The sequence below is a fragment of the Thamnophis elegans genome, chromosome 2 (assembly GCF_009769535.1).
Source record: "Thamnophis elegans isolate rThaEle1 chromosome 2, rThaEle1.pri, whole genome shotgun sequence".
Lineage (NCBI taxonomy): Eukaryota > Metazoa > Chordata > Lepidosauria > Squamata > Colubridae > Thamnophis > Thamnophis elegans.
The window spans coordinates 16,868,096-16,891,066 of record NC_045542.1 but is presented as its reverse complement, the minus strand read 5'-3'; the positions used below and the strand labels follow the sequence as shown (position 1 = coordinate 16,891,066).

The following is a 22,971-nucleotide window of genomic DNA, read 5'->3' as shown; positions in this document are numbered from 1 at the left end:
TTTTGCCCCATATTAACATGCACGGCTCTTTGCTTCTCTGTCCCCAAAATCCATCTCTCTGCTCACCTCTCCAGGCTTCATCCAACTCGTCTTTGCTGAACCAGAGTTGGGCGCTGTGGATGGTACAAGTGTGAAACTGGATCCAAAACACAACATCTCGCTCTCCGCCCTGCAGATGCTTATGGTAGCATTTCACCTGGAGAGGAAAGGATGACCGAATCAGTAGAGAGCACAGCTGTTCCAGCCACCTGGTCTGGCTTTCTTGAATCTGCTCATTCAAAAGTAATAGTTATTTGCAGACAGTGATCCCAAACATACACTGCGTAAAAAGGTCTAAATCATAAAAATTTCATCTGTATTTTTCTATATAGCAAAGCTATACAGGTAGTCCTCGACTTACAACAGTTCGCTTCGTGACCAATCAAAGTTACAACGGCACTGAAAAAAGTGACTTTTGACCGCTCTTCACACTTACGACCGGTGCAGCAGCCCCATAGTCATGTGATTTACATTTGCCTGCTTAACAACTAGTTCATGTTTAAGATAGTTGCCATGTCCCGGGGGTCATGTGATTCCCCTTTTTGCCCTTCTTTCAATGGGGAATCCAGATTCACTTAACAAACCCTGTTACTAATTTAGCAGCCTTATTTTCGGGGAGGCCTTATTATTTTTGAAGTGCAAGAGGCGGCGAAGGTGGTTACCTCATGGCTGCTGCTGTGTTGCAATATTTTCAGGGAGGGTTTATTTTAGCACATGCACTCAAAAACCCAATTGGGCTTATTATCCAGTGGATATGTGTGTGTGTGTGTGTGTGTATATATATATATATATACACATATATATATATATATATATATATATATGTGTATATACATATACATGTGTATATACACACATATATATATATGTGTATGTGTATGTGTATGTGTATGTGTATGTGTATGTGTGTGTATATATATATATATATATATGGATTGTGCGGCCTGCTTTGTGGGAGTGGCTTGACAGCCATGTGACCGGATAGGCGTGGCCAACTTGTAAAATGTGGTGAAACTAACTTAACAACGCCCTTGCTTAGCAACGAAAATGTTGGCTCAGAAACTCTGGCATTTGAAGCACACAAGTCTTAAAAGCTATCAAGTTACAAGACCCTTGCACCCCTAACCCTTTAGGGGTGCAAACGTGAAAGCTTTAAGACTTGTGGATTTCAACTCCCAGAATTCCTCCTCTCGCTCTTTATCTTGATGGTGTGTGGACAGGAGCGGGGAAGGAGCTGGAACCGGTTCTAAATGGCACTGTAGATTTGTGGAACCTCTTCTGTAGAAGAGGTTAGAATTGGCAGGAACCCACCCCTCACACACACACACACACACGCACACACACACACACACAAATCTTTTGAGGACTTATAGCAGGAAGGGCATACAAAGATTAAGTTCTTATGCCAGGCTGAGTAGAAAAGGCAGTAGTGATGGGCAATTAACTCAATATTTTTGCAGAGGGATATTAAATCTCATTTTTAACAAATAATTAAGGCAGCATGTGGGCCATGGCTAATGTAAAATCTTTTCTTTACATCGGGCTAAGAATGTTGGCAAGATAGGAAGCCACTGAAAAAGGTCTTTCAAGTAAAAGCAAGCTATATATTTTGGGTTATTTTTACTTATTTTCCCCCCTGAAGATCTTGATTTTTGATTTGTGGTTTCAATTCTGACAGGGCTTTTTCAAACTTAGTTGAAGTTCACACATTAAGTATACAAGCCACAGGATTTAAAGTCTGAATTTAGCTCAGCTGTCTGTGAAGTTGTATTCTGTAAGGTTAGGGAACAAGATTAAAAAAAAAAACTAGCTATATGCCTGCCTCTGTATGGTCTCTGAAGCCTTGGTGCTTCCAGCACAACCACAGCTGAAAAAAATGGTTTTGAAGGCTTCCAGAATACAATATTTGCAAACTTATGCAACACAGATGAGACCACTCATCCTCCCTGCTCTATTGCTCTTATTTTCTACCAGAACATGCATATTGCCACTACAATAAAAAAATATGAAAAAAATGAAGTTTTACAATTAAAATAAAGGGGTGTCAATCTATGGAGGAAGGGATCAGGATTTTTGTTTAGGGTAGTTTAGCAATGTTGCTTTCAAATTAGGCAATATAATTTTTCATCTCAGGAAAAGATGGCTAGAGGTTACCGTTGGCAATTTCAGACACTTTGTCACAGGATGTTGGATCAGCCCAACATATATTGTGCGATTTCAGACCGTTGTGTGCCTGTCTTTCAACTCTGCTTCCTGAGCTATTCGGTTTGGGAAAGCTGTCAAGTCCATCTCTTTCAAACTCAACTCTCAGTTGCACTTATCAACTCCTGGCGCCTTGTTATCCGTTACCTGGCAGGTTACAGCATATGACGGTAACAGCTTTAGACCTGGGCCTTTGAAGCCCACTCCCCCCTCCTCTCAGGTATCAGTTGCATGATGAGCTTGGACAGATATTGGATTCAAAGAGATGTCATGATTCTCAGGTTTAATGCCCTTTCAAAATGCCCTGCCTGCACACGTTTGGTGGGCTTGTGCACATGGTGAGTTTTAATCTAAGGGTCTGACCCTTAGGGTCAAAATCATCTCTGAATCGTAGAAGAGCTCTGATTGGCTGACACTTTCATGCCAGCTTGTGACATTCAGAAACGGGGAGGGTGGCAAAGCCAGAGGTTTATCCCGTGGTTTGCTCAACACATTCTACACAGCTGAACCAGGCGTCTACCAACTACTGACAAACTAAAACAAAGTTCAGGGAAGCAAATGTTGGGGATTGCCAAAGTAAAAGTGGGAGGTAAGAAATTTCTGAGCTTTGGGGGAAAGGGAATGGGACAACTTGCCACAGCCAACTTGCTGTGGCCAACTCACAATTCTATTTAATTATTTACAATAAATAAAGAAATATTTTAATTTTCGCCATTCACATTTCATTCTGTCTCTTCTTTTGCCTCCTTTCTCTGATTATTCTGTTTCATCATTTGTTTGACATTAGTCTAACTCTTGTCCTGCAACAAGTTGGCCATGACAAGTTGGCCATGGCACGTTGGCTGTGGTTAGTTGGCCGTGGCAAGTTGAGTGAGGTGAATTGACCTAGAGAACAGTGTTCATGTGACAAGCTGTACTTTCTGTCTTCCAAATCAACTTAGTGTCTCTGGCAAAATATACAGCTATACAGAATAAATTTGAAAAATTCCAGATATGCCCAGTGAGTTGACTTAAAGAATGAGAACAACCTGGAATCTTTACCAATGAACGTGTTTTAAATTTTTGAAGGAAAGGGTACACAATGTGACTCTCGGAATCCACTTTTGAAGTAATCTGAAGTGCACATTCTTGCCTAAGTATGCAAGAAATGCGTAGCAAGTTCAAATTGAGATCCACCTAACATAGGTAGTTTTTTAAAATAGAAATTCCAGTGCCTAGTAGGCAATATCTGGCATACTGAAAATTAGCTACTGAGTGGCTTCTGTGAACTCCTAGATTAAGCACATATACCTGTATTTATCAATAATCATTATATCTTATTTTTTTATTTTTTTTATCTAAAGTGTGCAGGGAAGAGGAAGAAATATGATAAAGGGTCTGGTGGCTAAATCATATGACAATTGATTGAGGGAGCTAGGAATGTGTATCGAAAAGGATGGGAGACATGATAACTGCCTTCCACTACTCGAGTGGTTGTTACAAACAGAAGGGATTGATTTATTCTCTGAGACACCAGAGGGCAGGATAAAAAGTAATGGGTAGAAGCTTGTTAAAGAGAGTCAATTCAGAATTAAGGAGAAATTTTGTGACAGTGAGAACAATTAATCTATGGAATAACTTTCCTCCCAAAGTTGTGGGTGATCCCTTACTAGAAGTTTTCAAAAATAGACTGGACAACCATTTGACCAGGATAGTATAAGGTCTCAAGACAGAAGCAGGGGGTTCAACTAGGAGACCTCTGAGGTCCCTTCCAGTACTATGAATCTATGTTCTATTCATTCCCAGAATGATAAATACAAGGATAATATTAAAAAACCCATTTACAGTATTTTCCATTGCTATCTCTGATTAAGTATACTATGTTCCTAGTACTAGGCTTGCTGGAATAACAACAACAACAACAAATAACAAAATACAAAGACGTACAAATAGAAATAGAATGAGTATGGCAAAGGCAAGCAAGGGTAGTACCAATAGTAATAGGTGCCTTGGGTGCAGTCCCAAAACAACTGGAGCACCTCTTGAACATCACAGGCATTGACAAATTTGCCATCAGTCAATTGCAGAAGGCAGCTTTACTTGGAATTGCTTCCATCCTGCAACAATATCTGTAACACCATCAAACATCCAGATTTGCCTTTCCCAGGTCCTTGGTAAGGACTTGATAGGTAGACAAAAATGCCAAACCCAGACTGAACATCTGGCTGACTGTGCTGTTATTATTATATACTTAATTCATTAAACATGAAACTCAGCCAACTGAACATTAAAAAATGCATTACAAATACCAGTGACTGGTGCTAATGGTTGATATGGTTTGCTGCTAGTGTCCTAGGTATCAACCAAGTACTTTCTTAAAATATACAATGTTCCGAGTAGCACAGTTTTTTGCAGTTCCGCTGATGTTATTGCAGGAAGCATTATTGGTGAGATTCACAGCCTTTGGGGCTGGTTGTTTATTATTATTACTACTATTACTATTACTATTACTATTACTACTACTACTACTACTACTACTACTACTACTACTACTATATACTTTATTCATTAAACATGAAACTCAGCCACTGAACATTCAAAAACGCATTACAAATGCCAGTGACTGGTACTAATGGTTGATACGGTTTGCTGCCAGCGTCGTAAGGTATCAACCAAGTACCTTCTTAAAATATAAGATGTTCCGAGTAATGCAGTTTTTTTGCAGTTTCGCTGGTGGTTATTGCAGGAAGCTGAAATTTGTTGATGTATCTTGTAAAATACTTGGACATGGTGCCAAGTGGCCCGATGACAATGGGTATCACTGTTACATGCTTCATCCATAGCCGTGTAGTTTCGATGGCCAGGTCACAATATTTCATTATTTTTTCTAGTTCTTTTTCTTCGACTCTGGCATCTCCAGGAACAGCGATATCAATAAACTGTACACTTTGGCCCTCTACAACTGTGATATCTGGCATGTTGTGCTCCAAATGATGATCCATTTGTATTCGAAAGTCCCACCTTCTCATTTTCGATAACTTTCTTCACTTTATGTTCCTATGACTTTCCGGATACAGGTAAATCATATTTTTTACATAATGACCAGTGGATTAATTTAGCAACTCGGTCATGTCTAGTAGCTTTGTAATCAGTTTGTGCGATTTTGCTGCATTCACATATTAAATGTGAAACAGTTTCGACTTTGTTATTGCAAAGTCGGCAGTTTGGGTTGTCAGTGGATTTTTGTATCTTCGCTTTCATGGCATTAGTTCGTAGTGGTTGTTCTTGAGTAGCCAGTATTAAACCTTCTATTTCTTTCTTGATAGTTCCCATCTTAAGCCATGTCCATGTCAAGTTGTCATCACATTTTCCTTCAATGTTTTTCAAGTGCTGTCCATGCAAAGCTTTGGTTTTCCATCTATTTAATCTGCAATCCAGCTGTTTTTCCTTACAGTCTGCCTTTGTTTCTGTCGTTTTTATGCTGTTCTCCGTTTTCACAGCCTGCAGCTATTTTTCTGTACTTTGGTTCACATAATCACTCAAACTTCATTTTTCTTCTTCTACACTTTGATGGATTTGCAATAGCACCCTGCCCCTTATTTTTCTTGGCAGGTACAACCTGTCGATGTCACTTCGTGGATGTAAAGCGTGTTTTGTACATATGCAAAAGTTTGCGTGTTTTCCGGTCCAAGTTTTCCAGTTCAGCCAGAGTCCAGTTGATAATTCCAGCTGAGTAGCCTATCACTGGAACTGCCCATGTATTAATGGCTTTAATTATGTTTCCAGCATTCAGCTTTGATTTTAATATTTTACGGACCCTCCTGATGTATTCTTTTTGTGTTGAGTCTTTGACCTTTCCATTCAAGATGTTATCTGCTTCCAATATGCCTAGGTACTTGTAACCATCATCCTTTGCTAATGCTTTCACTATATTTCCATTTCCCAGTTTTATTCCTTCTGTTTTTTTCCATTTTTCCTGGCTGCATGGATATTATTATTGTTGTTGTTGTTGTTGTTGAAATTGCAGCTTCCTGAAAAACACCAGAACTGCAAAAAATTGCACTACTCGGAACAACATACATTTTAAAAAGATACTTAGTCAATACCTAGGATCCTGGCAGCAACCTGTATCAACTATCAGAGCCAGTCAACAATGTTTGTGATACATTTTTAAATGTTCAGTTGACTGTTTCATGTTTAATGAATAAAAGAAACAATACTATTATAACTACGCTGCTATACCTTGGTTTAAAATAAATCAATATAAAAATCACTCAATTTATAAAATGAACAGGAGGCCTACTGCAGAATCCTTTCTGCCTGCACCAAGCTGATTCACTTGGCAGTATGTATTACAACACAGGGCATCATACTATACGCCATTGTTACACATAAGTTGGCAGGGCCATACTTTGTGCATGGATGTCATACAATACATTATCTGGTTTGGCACTGTTCTGGGAAAGAGAGGAAGAGAGGAAGAAAGAAGGGCTGGTGGCAATATCACATCCCTTATAAAATCTAGTTCTGCCCTTAAATCCTGACCTGCTGGCAACACTCACCATGACGTCTCCCTTCAAGAGCAAGGCTGGCTCCAGAGTGATACAGATCTTCTGAGAGCCACTGGCACCATGGAGGCTACTGCGTGAACAAAGGAAAGCATAAGGATTGCCAGAATTGAGGTTAAAAGAAGACAAGCCTACAGTATGTCCTTGTAACTTCAGAGGCATCTTAGGTGTTTGACCTAGAGAACACCAGCTCATACTTACTAGATCCCAGAGGTATAGACCAGTTGCATGGATTGGTAGATCTTTAGGAAAGGTTGATAACCTAGAAGAGAGAAGATGGGCCAGATGGATCAAAAAAGAAGAACTCATCTCCAGGAAATAGAAGAATGAAGCAAATGGAAAATTTCTATCATAGAAACGGAGGGGCAATAAAGGATGTTCATGCATAAGTCACATACTTGCTGGAGAAAGACAGGCATGTGTCTCCATTCCAAACAGAATTATGACTGTTTGTGTCTGTACATGTATATGTTCCAATGATTAAGAATTACGAGCTGTGGTGGCACCATGGTTAGAGTGCAGTATTGTAGGCTACTTCTGCTGATCACCGGCTGCCAGCAGTTTGGGTCTCACCGGCTCAAGGTTGACTTCCATCCTTCCGAGGTGGGTAAAATGAGGACCCAGATTGTTGGAGGACAATATGCTGACTCTGTAAACTGCTTAGAGAGGGTTGTAAAAGCACTGTGAAGTGGTACATAAGTCTAAGTGCTATTTGCTATTGCTATTACGCTTGAGTCCTTTTCGTATAAGAAAGAGGGAAGGAGAAACATGGTCCAGCTTTCAAGATTCTATTATTATAAACGGAATCAGTAAATTTAAGTTCTAGCATTTAAGGGCTGAAAATCATTGAGCATAAAAGGAAGTAGAAATATGCACTCCTCACTTTTTCTTATCCTAAAATCCAGCACTTGGATCAGAAGCACTAAATTCAAAGGGAGGATCCCAGAAAGTTGCACCACAAAGCATTGCTGCTTTACAGCCAGACGTACTGATATATGTTCGGAAAGTAACACATCTTAGTTTGAGGTATCAACTTTACCAGTCACACTGCAGTAAACAGCTCAGTAAAAACATGCTTTTGGGACAGGAAGTTAAAGTGATTTACTTTCCTCCTGTCTCAGGGACAAGAGAAAAGCACTTTGTTGAGGGTGTGGAAAGAACCGAAGTCAAGGATCTATAATAAAAGTTCTGTTGTTACAAAGGGGCATATTTTTTTCTGTTTCAACCCTAGATCTCTCCTCTTAGCACTTAGACTTATATACCGCTTCACAGTGCTTTACATCCCTCTCTAAGTGGTTTACAGAGTCAGCCTATTGCCCCCAACAATCTGGGTCCTCATTTTACCCACCTCGGAAGGATGGAAGGACGAATCAACCTTGAGCCTGGTGAGATTCGATCTGCCGAACTGCAGCTTGCAGTCAGCTGAAGTAGCATGCAGTGCTTCACTCTAACCACTGCACCACCTCGGCTCTTTTAAGTTTATTCACGTGGCAGGCTGAATAAATTCATTTTTCATTTAAGGGGTGCTGGTATTATGAAATTTGGGAATCCCTATGGATGAAGAAAGTAAATGTTCGTTGTTGTACGAGAGATGGGTGCTCTCTAAATCTGATATATAAATAAAAATAAAATATAAATTTGGGCCACATTTTTACACTTTGGGATTATAAGCATGCATGGTTTGAGCTCTGAAAGGAATGACGTAAGAAGAGTATTTTATGGATATTGTTTTGCAGTCCTGTGACACTTACCTCCTCCACTTTCAAAAGTAGGAATGGCAGGGAGCAGAACGTGGTGCAGAAAAAGTGTATTGCTGTTCATCTTGATGGTGCCTGAGAGTAGCCCACTAAAATAATGAATATACCTATCACAGAAAAAAGAAAGATAAAGAGATCATCCGTGGGACATGTAAAAATAAATGGGTCTAATTTTCATCCATAGAGGCAAATGGCCAGTTGCAGTTTTAATCCTTTTATACGTATTAGTTTCAGCCTATAATTAAACATACTATATTGCAACTTTACTTAATATATATATATTTTTTAGAATATTTTTACTAGAATATTATTATTAGGGGGAAAAAATCTTAACATCTCCCTAATACCAGAATCTAATAACAGACAATACAATGATGGCAAACCTATGGCACTCATACCACAGGTAGCATGCGCGCAAGAAGACTTTGGTCTTCTTTTAAGGCTGTTTTTTTCACCCTCCGGAGACTTCCTTGAAGCCTCTGGAGGGCGAAATAGTGGCCCTACCAGCAACCCAGAAGTTGAGGAACAGACTTCCGGTTTGCTTGTAGGGCTGTTTTTCGCCCTCCGGAGCCTTCAGGAGGCTTCCCTGAAGGCTCTGGAGGGCGAAAAAGGGCCCTACGGCCAAACTGGAAGTCACCATTCCTAAACTTTCGGGTTGTCCATAAGGCCGTTTTTTGCCCTCCGGAGCTTGCAGGGAAACTCCTGAAGTCTCTGGAGGGCCTTCGGGGAGGGGGGGAGGCTGTTTTCACTCTTTTAGGCTCCTAGACAGCCTCTGGCTCATAGGGAGGGTGAAAAAAGCATGTTAAAAGCAGGGCCATGTATGCTGGGGTAATGCACATAGCATTAAGGGTGTGGGCATGCCCGCACACAACCCACCCACTCTCGCCCTGCTTTTGGCACATGATCCAAAAAAGATTAGCCATCACTGATATAGGTAGTCCACAACTTATGATCACAATTGAGCCTGAAATTTTTGCGCACACCGAACTGGCAGTGATGCCAGCAGCAACCCACCCTGATATAAATCCTTCTTTTTCCCACCATCCGGTCAGAGCTAAAGAAGCTTCTTGGATGAGTAGCAAAAAGTCTTCCAAGAGAAACAAGACAGTCCAATTGTCCTCTTGAAAAAGCACCGGGTATAAGAAAGAGGGTGCAGGACTCACCTCTTCTGCGATGGCTGGAGGGAGGCAGCTACTTTGTCTTCACAGAACTTGCGCATGGTTAGTGTGCTGAGGGCCTGGTCTGCACTGAGGAGAGAAGAGAAGGGAGGGAAATAAAGTTGCATTTATGCATTGGCAGGTTACACAATTGTCAGGTTACAGATACATTCGGCCCACCAAAAATGTAGCTTAAGAAGAAAGCTGGAAAATGAGACTGAGGAAGGAAAGGAGAAGGAAAAAAAAGACCGTCAGTGCTAGAGTAGCCCCTCCATCGTTTTCCCTTGCTCAATACCTTGCAGAGATTTTGCTGTAGTACATGTAAGAGGCTACGATCACACCCGTCTTGCCCTTGTTGCCCTGGCACAAAGAGAGAACATGTTAAATTGTCATGGGAATCATGTGTTGTGACTGTAAATTCAGGAGTGCAAAAGGTTTTGGCAAAATATAACAGCCACCTTGGAGTGGGGATGGGAAAGCACAAAAACGGGAAAGCAAAAGAAGATACATTATTTTTACCTACGCTCACTTTGTTTACTGGATTTGCTTTGTATACCGGTAAATACAATTCATTCAATCTGTTTGTTTCTATAATCTCACTATACTGTCAGTGGGAAGCCATTCTGCACCACCACTATATGAACCATTCAGTATCTGTTCAATGACTTCCTCCTTCTTTGTAAAGCTGGGGAAGACTTAACTTTTCCATGGAAGAAGTTCCAGGCTGTCCAAAAAGCCTCCAAGGAAAACTTTTTAAAACTTGCAATTGAAAGGAAAACAGAGATGGAAAAATCCATTAATTATACTTTTTTTCAAAAAAAAAAAAAAGAGAGAGAATGAACCCAGAGAATGGTTATTCAGCCTGATCATGTCTTAATAAACAAAAGCTGTTGGTCATAATTAGGGGGGTGGGGGGGCAATTTGTATATTATTCTCTTTTTTTCCTGTCCAATCTGGGAATGTAAAACCTTTCTTCACTTACCAGTAGCTTTATAAATGAAAACTAATTCAATGTCTTTCAGGGAATCACTAGAAAGAGGTGGGAAATGCTGATTAAGATTCCAGCTCTGATACAATATAGGAAAGTTTCCATGATGCCACTTCATTAGATAAAGGACTTTGGCAGCCATATAGACTTTCAGTGTTTGACTAATGAATTGGACCAACCTGATGTCCTGCTTACCTTTCTATCAGCAGAATAAAGTGAAGGTATACTGTATATGCAATGGAGGTATTTCATCAATCTAATCCTTTTTCAGAGGACCTTCTAAGTTGCTGACTTTGAGGACATACCAAAACCACTCAGCTAATGATTCTGGAAAGCCAGGATCTCACCCCTTTCCCCTAACAGCAGGCAGTGTCCACTGCCTTATTTCCTCTTTGCTCATCATATTCCTTCCTTACATAAATAGCTATAATAATCAGGAATTTGGGAAGATTTTTCTCTGACCTTGCAATGAAGGACAGCCACATGCTGAGGGTCTGAATTTAGCCAGGTCTCCATGGCTTTGCAGATGGAACAAATTTTGTCCAGAGGTGGAGCATGCAGATCTGGCCAGCCAAAATCTTGCACCTGGACCATCAAGGAGAAAGAAGTATTGGAGTTAAGAACTTGCTGAGGTATATAGGGAGGAGACAAGCTTTTGGAACTGGTAAGTACAATTTCTTGCCTATAGAATGGAACCCTTATAAGAAGCATAGGGTCTTTCCTCACCGAGTTGAAGGGTTCTCCGTCCCATCTTTAGTTAGCAGGAAAATATAGTGGCATAAAAATCAGTTGTTCCCAATGATGACCTTTATCTCACCTTTATTGCCTATGTTGCTGTCATTGTAATCACTGATAATGTGACTCTAATTATAGCTGGAAAAGAATGGGTTAGAAAACCTTACTAGTTTTATGCATCTTTATGTACCTTGAAAGTGTCCCTGGATAGAGTTGGCAGGAGAAAATTACATTTTTACCATCTTTAGAGCTATAAAATGCAATGAGCACTATTGGCACACTTCGTATAAAGAATAACAAGAAGGAAATAATAATAATAATCTGAGCTCTTTGGCTTCTCAATTGCTAATTTTTAAAGGTTTAACACATTTTAATGACTCTCCCAAGTCTTACAGCCAAGTAACTTGCTTGCTTTCAACTAAGGAGCTACTTCTGGTTTTAGGTACATACAGTCTTAGGTTCAATTATTGCATTTTCTCTACTGCATTTCTATCTCCTTGAATTGCAAACTTTATATCCGTTTATAAAAATAAAGTAGAACAATACACAGTAATAAAATAATACACAATACAAGAATAAAATAAATGAAACTGGGATAATATATAAACATTTTAAAAATTCAGAAAATATCCTGTTTTGTGTCTAAATATACCAACATAGATGGTCCTGAGCACAATAGGCCCTCCTGAACGGCTTAGATTTAATTGCTTTCAATGAAATTACAATCACAGAAAATTAGCATTCTCTTTAAAAATGTTGCCTGATATAATTTAGTACCATATGTAAATATTTACTATGCATTATATCTTTCTTTCTAGGATTAATACCTATTTCTCTCCTTTCCTTTTTAATCAGATGAGAATGAGAATGAACAAATAAAGCTAGACTAACAACCTAATTATAATTGCTGTACTTTAATCACAGAATTCATAAAATGTGAATCATAAAATTCACATTTTATGAATCTCTACCATCTGCAAGCTTCTAATAACCACCTAAACAGTTTCAGTTTAGATTTAGTCTCAATTTAATGTAAGCATCTTGGCCCCAAGCTCTCATCTCTCACCTTGGGGTTCAACCGGATGATGTCATTCCGTTTCTCTGACAAGTTGAGCAGCTGTTGACATAAAAAGCATCTTTAGCAGTTTACTCGACCAACGCAGCTTTCAACTAATAACCTAGAACATCTTGAACAGGACATTTTAAGCACAGTTTATTCATGTGATTTCACCCCAAATGTTACTCTCTCTTGCCAAATAAGCTTCTTAAGTTGCTTGGCAAAAAAAAAAGTTTTATAGTTCCCTATTCCTCTTGAAAGTCAGAATATAGCTCGTCCCAAACCCTGCCCACCCAACGCATAGGCTGCTCCTATAAGTGAACTTTATACAGTAGAGTTCTTCAAACTGAAGATAACACCAATGCTTTACTTGATATGAAATCATGACATCCTGCAGGACAAAATGATCATCATTCCTCTCTATCTCAGAGGTGAAGCAGGCGTTTTCACACACTCACTCAAACCTACACAGATATGTCAAGTTGGCTCCTCCCTTAGAGTAACTCTCCTCACCACTCAATTGATTTTTCTGCTTATCCTCATCCTCATCCTCAACATCCTCATCCTCAACATCTCCTCGGCCTCCTTACCAGATACTTGTCCTCATGCTTGGATTTGAGCATTTGTGCCACCTCTCGGAGATTGCTACGGTAACGTTGTTCCTCCAAAGCAGGAGGAAAAGACACAGAGATGATACGTTCAGTGATGTAGATGAGGTCAAAATCATACTTGCGCTCCATTACGTGATCCAAACTGAAGCTTCTGAAAGGAAGAAAAGCAGAAAGTTTAAGGGAACTGGGACTCCAGAGGTCCACAGAATCACAATAAGCACTGAAGATTACAAAATAAATTAGCAGGCAAAAGAACTAAAACCTACATAGTTTACCATTTGGCAAGCCTAATTTTCAGTGGAATCTCCCAATAACACAGCTGAAAGCGAAATATTGCAATTGTGCAGGTACCAATTGAAGAGAACATTTGTAGCTCAGGGTTGAACTGTGGGGTCCTTGGTGCTCTCTGAGCTTGGATGCTTACTTGCAGATGGTTCATTGACTTCATCCATACTACCGTAGAAGGGAATGGGGTTTGCTTTCTACTTACGTACAAGTGGTTTGTCCTATTAGTGTTGGTAGGAGTGTTCTTGCTGGTTCCTTGATTAGGCTGTTGTTGTTTTTTTACTGTTTTAATGTTTGTCTATGATGATAGTTCCTTGATTGGAGTATTTGCTTACTGTTTCATTGTTGTTAATCTTGGTGATAATTTCTGCTTATCTGGGTGTTGATTGCTAGGGAGTTGGTGTTTTGGACTTTTTGTTTCCTTTTAGTTTTTAATTGTCTCTTTAGAATGGTAGGTATGTGTTGTTTAAGAGCCATAGTGGCAAAGTGATTAGAGTGCAGTACTGCAGGCTACTTCTGCTGTCTGCTGGTTGCCTGCAATTTGGCAGTTTGAATCTCACCAGGCTCAAGGTTGACTCAGCCTTCCAAACTTCCGAGGTCGATAAAATGAGAACTCAGATTGTTGGGGGCAAGTTGCTGATTCTGTAAATTGCTTAGAGGTCTATAAAGCAATGGGATATAAGTCTAAGTGCTCTTATTATTGCTATGTGCCTGTTGGTAGCTGATTTGTCTGAGTACCATGCTTCCACTTGTGCAGGTACATTAAACCAATATTTAACAAAACCAGTGGTTCATCTTATACCCAGTTCTAGGAGCAACCAGTGCTTTTCTTCATGTGCTTTTCTTAAATTTATATTCTGCTACTCCATATAATGATGGAATTGGAAAGTGTCTTGGAAGTCTTTGTATGTAATCTTCTGCTTTCTGTAGAGCAGAAGCAGCATTTATACGACAAATAGTCCTGACCAACTTCTGCTTAAAAACCTCCAATGGGGGAAAAAACCACTGCAACTGCTTCTTCAATTGATAATTTGCATCAATACAAAATATTCCTTCTGTATTTCTTCACTCATTTTTAACAGCAATAGCACTTAGACTTATATACCACTTCATAATGCTTTTACAGCCCTCTCTAAGCGGTTTACAGAATCAGCCTATTGCCCCCAACAATCTGGGTCTTCATTTTACCAACCTCAGAAGGATGGAAGGCTGAGTCAACCTTGAATTGATGAGATTTGAACTGCTGAACTGCAACTAGTAGTCAACTGAAATAGCTTGCAGTGCTGCACTTTAACCACTGCGCCACCTCAGCTCTCTTAAGCATTTTTAATGTAATTTTTTTAATATGTATGTAGTTTGTGGTTTTGTTCTTTTTGCTCCTTTCTTTTTTCTAATCATTATTTTAAAAGCAATAAAAACGACTAAAAATTAATTGCATCTATTAGTGAGTTTCCCCGTAACATTTAATTAATTGCTTCCTTGCAATGCTCATTCATACACTGTAGCTAAGGTCTTCTGCAACAACAGAGAATAAGTCAGTTGACTTTCTGAAGACTTCAATCTCCAGTGAAGCAGCTGTGATATGGGGAAAAACCTTCTCATTTGTGAAGATTGGGCCTTAGCCTTGACCCAGAATATTTTGGCCAATAAAAATGCAGATGGAAGAAAATGCTGTTCTTAGATCACTAGATTTGTTTAAGGAGATAAAGCTTGCTATCACAGAACAATGGGTGAGGAATGCATGGCTTATATTCATATCTAGTCCTTATTAATGAAAACTATCTTGCTAGGGATGAGTCAAAAGAAAAGAGGCAATTCTGATGAACTTTGTTAAAAAATTCTCTCCCCTACTCATTTACTAATTGCAACAAAAGGAGGCAAGAGTACAAGCATGATAGATAGTATAGTATAATATTTACTGTCATTGTACTTAAATATAACGAAATTGTTAAACGATAAACGATTGAAGAAAATAATAATGTTTTTATATATGATAATTGCAGTGAGTTATATGCAAAGAGATGGAAAGACTTATAAATTCCTACAATGGCATAATGGATGGTGAAGTTCATGGAACTAGTTGAGACAGTGAAATTAACTACTTTGATTAAAGAAAAGACTGTCTAACTTGTTTTTATGTAGACACCACTTTTGGACTTTTTGTTAGAAACCACAAGAGATGCTACATTAATTTTGGGACTTGACAATTGGAAATATTTATGATTGTGGAAATATTGTGTATTATTGAATTTTAGGTTATTTATGTATACAATTGTATCGAAGAAAGTTGGAAGTTACTTACCCTTTTTCAATTTCTTTTCATTACTTTTCTATTCTTTTCCACCTTTCTTGTCCTCTGTTTTAACTTAATTCCTTCTTTGTTTTTATAGTTTATTTTTTGTAGAAATTTAATAAAGTGCATTTTTTTTAAAAGGAAGCAACTGTGCTTATCTTTTTAGAATAAAGCATATGGTACTAAGATGCCTTCATTTTTCTCCCCCATTGTTATTAACTTAATGGCATTCTCCGTGATATTGTATCCTCAGGTGAATGGCGTCATTCACAACTGATTCAATAAATATTAACACTTACTTTCTTGTCTCTCCCCCCTCCCCCTCAATAGCCAAACCTAAAATTCAATGCAGTACTAATCCATTTTCTTCCTAGTTCTAAAATGACGGGAATTACTCATGTGATTAACTGAGGATAATGTTAGTATAAGAAACCAAGAGAAGATGACCTCTGGCTACAAAAATAGCTCACCATTAAAAACAATAGACTAAAAGCTGGTCCATCCCTCACCTTCCCTGAATTTCAAGGCCAATATTATTACACCCACACTCACACACACACTGTCAGGGTCAGGCTGTACCTGGGCAATGTGTTCCGTTGCTTTGCAGTGTTGAGGGACTTGGTGGAGCCCTGAAAAATAAAGGAAGGAAGGAAGTCAGCATCTAACAAATGTGTGTCGAAATATATTGTATTCACAGCAAAGACAAGAGCACAATGAATGAGAATATTAAGGTGTAAAGAAAGAACATAAAAATTAAATAGGAAAATATTCACAAAACACCAATTTTTGGACCCATTTTACTGACTATTTTACATTTTCAACTAGTGTTGGCCTTTGTTGTTAGTTCTGAGGGACCAAAGATTTGTCACTTCATCAATCTTTCGCTTAATCTGAGGCAGTACCTAAGTAGTGCACCACTGTACTTTTTGTGTCCCTGCAAATCAGTATTGATTCCTGGTGTTTGCCAGTCCCTGTAGTTTTCTTGGTAAGGTTTTTTTGGAAGTGGATTGCCCTTGCCTGCGTCCTTGGGCTGAGAGAGGCTGACTGGCCGAAGGTAACCCAGCTGGCTTTGTGCCTAAGGTGGGACTAGAACTCATGGTTTCCTGCTTTCTAGCCTGGTGCTTTTAACTCTAACACCAAACTGGCTCTGCTATCGGTGCTAGAACAATCGTCTACCACAAAATAAGTATAAAGTCAGTTCTTCTACCAGAAAGGCAAGGAGACGAAACACCTTGATTTGACCCCAGGACCAGAGATACTTTTTAATAATGTGTCTTGAAGTTCACATGATTTTAATAACTAAGTCGGAAAATTAATGACAACTTTAAGTACAAACGCATTAACTACAAAAACAAAGAAGACAAATCTTCCCACGCTCCTAGGGATTAATGTCAACATAATGGTTGAAACGCCAGTCTATGGGACAGGCAGGTTCAGAAGAATAACATCAAACAGAGCCTTACCAAATGTTCAATGCGCCGGACTGGGGCTGTATTCCGTCTCTAAACATAGGGAAGAAGATGATATGTGTTTAAGTTCAAATAAAAAAAAACAACCAAAGAGCATTAACAACAAGATTGCATGATGATGCGGTATGTACAGTTTCAAAGAAGTAAGAATGTTGCTGCTCATTGAACTGTGAGTGCTACTAACCACAGAGCTGAAGAAAAATCATGCAGTGGCAACTTGTTTTGCAAACAAAACAATGCAGCAGCAAGTAGTTTTCCTGCTAGGATACACCATCCAAACAATCTGCCATGAACATAATGTAAATTGCTCCCTCCATCTTCAAATCCACCCAGGACACAAGTCAGAGAGCCAGTTCTGACAGATTCTTGAGAACAGGTAGAGGAAATTTTGAGTAGTTCGGAGAACCGGCAAATAGGCTGGCCCCGCCCCCACTGCCTCCCAGCCAATCTTCTTTTGTTGCCCTGAACAGGAGGACAGAGCTGGAAAGCAGGTTAGTAGGGTGGCGAGGGAATGGGGATTTTGCAGTATTCTTCCCCTGCCATGCCCACAAAGCCACATCCACAAAGCCACATCACACCCACCAAGCCACGCCCACAGAACACAGTTCTGAAATGTTGAATCCCACCACTGACACAAGTCACTGCTACACAGACTTCCAAGAATAACCCATATATCTGAGCAAAATCTGCCAAGGTTTTCCTTTCATGTCTCACTTCTTTTTAAGACAGAAGTAGAAACCATTTTGCTCTGGGGGCTGCATTCTTCCCCTACCCCCAATTGGACTGACATTCCCAATTCTATTACCAGTACAGGTACTCTCTGACTTATAACAGTTCATTTAGTGACTGTTTAGTTACAACGGCACTGAAAAAGTCACTTGTGACTGTTATTCACAGTTACAACCCTTGCAGCATCCCCATGATCATGTGATCAAAATTTGGATGCTCATATTTATGACGATTGCAGTATCCTAAGGTCAGTGGTGGGATTCAAATAATTTAACAACCAGTTCTCTGCCATAATGACCAGCTGGGTAGGCATAGCTCGGTGGTCATGGGACAATGTGGCTGTGGCCAACTCACGTCGATGGACGCTTCGCCTTAGCTGTTACAATGTAATAAGGGTTAACCAGAGAGGCAGTTTCTGTAAACAGGGCAATAAAGATGAGGCTAGAAACAACACCATAATTTTTCCTTCCTGCCTTCCTTATAGGATTAGCCCTGTAAAGTGGGGAAAAATAAAATAATATTTCTTCCAACAACTGGTTCTCTGAACTGCTTAGAAAGTTACGAACCGATTCTCCTGAATAGGTGCGAACCAGCTGAATCCCATCACTGCCTAGGGTCAAGCAATCAGCTCTTGCAAACTTCTAACAAGCAAAGTCAATGGGGAAGCCAGATTCACTTAAGAACCATGTTAGTAACGTAACAACGGCAGTGATTCACTTAACAACGGTGGCAAGAAAGGTTGTAAAATGGGGCAAAACATAACAAATGTCTCACTTAGCAGTAGAAGGTTTGGGCAAAATTATGGTGTAAGTTGAGGACTAATACCAATACCAATATCATTATATATTTATCATTACCCCTGTTTTTTTAAAGAGTATTTCTAAATCCCAAGTATTGAACAATAGTAGGACTACTTTGCTGTCCTAGTTCTTCTTCCATCTAAATTGCAGGACTTGGAGAAAAAAGCTTTGTTGATAAATATCTGAGGAAATAGACTCTGATCCACAAAAGCTTATATGATAGCACAAATTTAAACCGTCACAATAGTTCTACATTCAGCTGTCCACTAACGTAGAAGGAGAAGAGGATTTGCAGTGAAATGCAGGCCACTTCCTGCCCACACAAGAGCAAAAACCAAGAAGGCAGAGCTGAGAGCAACGGCTCCAGATCCAACGGGCTGCTTGGAAATCTTGGCCTTCCTTGGTCCCCTTCAAAGAGCTTTGCAATCTCTCAGCCTTCCCTTCAACAACAATGCGTGTGGCTTCACTTCTGCTGAATTCTCATCCCCAAACTTCCCATCTCTTTGAAGATGGCATTACGTATGAATGGGGTGGTCATTCGGTGGCAGAAAACACACTCCAAAGGTTTGCACAGGTGGAACAGGCACAGAGGGACCCAAGTGTAGATTAATTTTTGATCCACACCAGTGGTGGGTTGCAGGGGTTACATTCCGGTACGGGCGTACCAGAGCCAGCGCAGATACCATTCCGGTACGGTGCTCTGGAGGGGCCACCTGCCCGCCCGAGCTCCTTACCGGGGTTTAAAGGCTTCTGTGCTTCCATGCAGGCACATGCGGAGCAGCTGGAGCGTTGCGAAGGCACTTGAACGCATGCTCGTGCTGCGCGCATTCATGAGGACGCTGCCAGCCCCGTTCCAACTGTACCGGTTGGAATGGGATTTGCAACCCACACTGATCCACACACAACGCAAATGAGAGATCTGGCACACATGTTACTTCAAATTTGGAAGCAACACATGGTCACATGAAAGCTTAATTACAAGAAGGGAGTGAAATAAATTAAAGTCAATGAATCCGCTGATTCAAAACTGTTGCCCTGCTCCCTTTTGGTATTAAATAAAGTTTACAGTTTTGTTGTCTGCTGGCAAAGTGGGAGGAACCTAAACTAATTAGGGGGGAAGGACTAAATGGATCTTACAATTCCTATCAATCCTCCTTGCTCTTGTGGAGAAACATAATTAAAGTGCAAATCCATTCCCCCCCCCCCATTCTCAGTATCCAGTTGCTGTAATTCTTGTGAAACCTGGTTCTGAGAAAAGGAAGGAATATAGGTAGTCCTCGACTTACAATCCTTCATTTACTGCCCATTCAAAGTCACAACAGCCCTGAAAAATGTGACTTATGACCATTTTTCACAGTTGCAACCTCAGCAGCATCCTTATGGTCACGTGATCAAAATTCAGCTGCCTGGCAACTGGTTTATATTTATGACCAAAGGTCATGTGACCCCCCCCCCTTTGTGACCTTCTGATGAGCAAAGTCAATGGGGAAGCCAGATTCACTTAACAATAGGGTTACTCACTTATCAGCTGCAATTATTCACTCAGCAACCGTGGCAGCAAGAAAAGTCATAAAATGGGGCAAAACTCACTTGACAAAAATGCCTCACTTAACAACAGACATTTTGGGCTCATTTGTGGTCGTAAGCTGAGGAGCATCTGTACGCACCTGCAGCCACCACTTTTCTTTTGCTTTCCAACTGCCTCTCAACCAAACTGGTCAGGGCAACGTATTGTGGATTGATTCTCTTAAACCAGAGACATGGGAGATGGAGGGGTGGAGGGGAGAGAATAGATTGAACTATCTTTACTCCAAAGAAGACAGAATAGGAAATATTTGGTTAGTTCAGCCTATAAAATGGCCATTATGCCTAGGATGATTATTTACATCAAGCAAGTCCAACTTGCAGCCTTGGACAACTCGTAATGTAGCTTACAATCATAAACATTTAACATTATGATGTGACTTTTTTAGTGATAATTAAAATTGTGTATGTGTGTGTGTGTGTGTGTGTGTATCTATCTATCTATCTATCTGTCTGTCTATCTATCTATCTATCATCAAACTATCTGTCTATCTATCTATCTATCTATCTATCTATCTATCTATCTATCATCTATCTATCTATCTATCTATCTATCTATCTATCTATCTATCTATCTATCTGTATATGTATATATGTACATACACATGTACATGTACATGTATATCAGTAATGGCTTTCTCTTACCTTTGCTACCAGTTCAGAATTGGGAGCTCGCGTGGCGCTTCTGTGCATGCGCAGAATCTTCTGCGCAGGCACAGAGCATCTGTGATGACGTCTGGGTGGGTGAGTGAAGCCTCCTGCCGCCGTCACTACCGGTTCACCCAAACTGGGGCAAACCGGCAGAATACCACCTCTGGTGTGTGTGTGTGTGTTTCTGTACAGTATGTGTATATTTTATATGCTGTCCAAGACTATACCTCTTCACTCAATGCAGTGCAGGAGAAGCCAAAAGGTTGGACAAGCCTGATCTAAATGGAAACCATCAGTTCAGACACGTCACCTTGGATATGGAAATGCATACATTACTTGACCATTCGGATAGCAAAAGAGGGGGTGGGGGGAAGCTAGCATTCACTGAACAGAAAAAAGTAGCTATTTATAAAGTGCACTGAATCAACACATGTCCAGCTTATAGCGGAAAAAGAGAATTCCCTCACAGATATCCTTTGAATGGTGGGGCATCTACAGAACACAGGCTGCTTTGTTCTGGGAGCAGCCCCCTTCCCTAAAATAATCTTGTGTCAGGGAGTAGACAGGATCCTTCTGTAAGGTAATTAAAAGCTGGGAACACATTACTGTACATGGAAAGATTGGGGAAAGCGGTTTGTGAAACTACAGGAAAAGCTCCAACTCATTCCTGACTAAAGTTTTTCCAGCTCTTTAAAAATGAGTAACGGTGATAAGAATCAAGCACTGGAAGTATTTTAAAGAATACTTAAACAAATCAGCCACACAAATTTTGAATTGGGGGAAAGGGTGGGGGCAATCCTGAGCCAGTGTACCGCATTCTAAAATATTGGAGAAGAATGAAAGAGCAGAGTACGGGAAAATCAAACAATTCCTGCATGCATCCCAAGCTTTGCTGAAGCGGGCAATTGTAAAAGATCATAATTCAGAAGAGAAAAACCTCAGACTAAATCCTTTTTTTTAAAGAGGCGGCGATACAAAGCCACTCTTGGCGACATGTTTCAATTTCCTTACATGCACACATCCTCAGCTTACCTGTCGGAAAACAATAAAGCATCTTGGCTCAAGTTTAAGCACCAGCATTTTTACTATTGCCCGAAGTCTTCAGAGCATCACAACGGGGCTCTTTGTCAACTTCACCACAAGATGCTAACCCCCTCTCCACTTTCCCCTCTGCAAAGTATTGTGTGGGGTCAAGTGGGTGGCAAAAGAGCAGGCACTTACCAGTTCGCTTGGAGGGACGGGCTGGCAGGAAGATGGCACCTGGCAAAGAGAAAGGGAAAGAGATGAGCCTCAGTGCATATGCCAGTTCAGCTTTGCAGTCGGCAACATCGTCCATCTACCCCTCTCAACACTGAGACCTTTGCAATGACATCTGAAGACCTCCTCCTTTTCGCCAGAGTAGGATGTGGGGCAGATGGGTAGGAGAGAAGTCTCTTATCCCGTCCCCAGCTCCCCTCTCCAAGAAGCAGACGCTTTCCCATCTGGGTGTTTCCTTTGGCTGGGGCTGGGCCCTTCCAACAACAGCACATATTACAGGCAGCAATTCATCAGGCAGCAAGGCAGCACGGCCAGATCTGGCACAGGGGGTACCATAGAGGAAAACAAACCCAGAAGAGCACCCCACCCAAGAGGGAAGTAACAGTGAGGCTATTCAGGCTGCTGCGTTTCCCTCTCGCCTGGTGGAACTGCCAGGGCATTCCTTGTGACCCGTAAGAGAGCAAAGGGCTATTATCCCACCTCCCACCCCCACACCCTTTGCTTCCTGTGGTTGAAGGAGGGTGAAGGGCAGAGACCCAGGCTTATCCTGTGATGCAGGTGAGACCTCAAACCCAGTTGAGGTCTCCCCCAAACTATCTACTATTGACCTCACCCCATTCCTAAGAGGTCTGTAAGGGGCGTGCATAAGTGCACCATCGTGCCTACCATCCCTGTCCTATTGTCCCCAATTCATTGATGCTCATGTTTATTCTTATACCCATTATCTTGTAAACAATTTGACAAATAATAAATAAATAAAACATAAATAAATAACTCAAAATGTATTAGCTCCAGTTACTTCCAGAAAAA

At 40.5% G+C, this 22,971-nt stretch overlaps 1 protein-coding gene across 7 annotated transcripts in view; it reads right to left on the bottom strand.

Moving 5' to 3' along the window:
• Window positions 1-22,971, bottom strand: part of TNS2 (tensin 2) — a 165,858-nt gene that overhangs the window by 38,085 nt on the left and 104,802 nt on the right. For all 7 annotated transcript variants that reach the window (XM_032212147.1, XM_032212148.1, XM_032212152.1 and 4 more), the window contains 12 exons: window positions 22,126-22,164; window positions 17,135-17,173; window positions 16,251-16,300; window positions 13,073-13,244; window positions 12,492-12,542; window positions 11,153-11,275; window positions 9,998-10,062; window positions 9,709-9,792; window positions 8,540-8,652; window positions 6,990-7,050; window positions 6,783-6,861; window positions 67-196 (listed from right to left, as the gene is read on the bottom strand). In XM_032212147.1, the coding sequence (XP_032068038.1) occupies window positions 67-196; window positions 6,783-6,861; window positions 6,990-7,050; window positions 8,540-8,652; window positions 9,709-9,792; window positions 9,998-10,062; window positions 11,153-11,275; window positions 12,492-12,542; window positions 13,073-13,244; window positions 16,251-16,300; window positions 17,135-17,173; window positions 22,126-22,164 (1,006 nt within the window). The remainder of the gene's footprint in view (window positions 1-66; window positions 197-6,782; window positions 6,862-6,989; window positions 7,051-8,539; window positions 8,653-9,708; window positions 9,793-9,997; window positions 10,063-11,152; window positions 11,276-12,491; window positions 12,543-13,072; window positions 13,245-16,250; window positions 16,301-17,134; window positions 17,174-22,125; window positions 22,165-22,971) is intronic.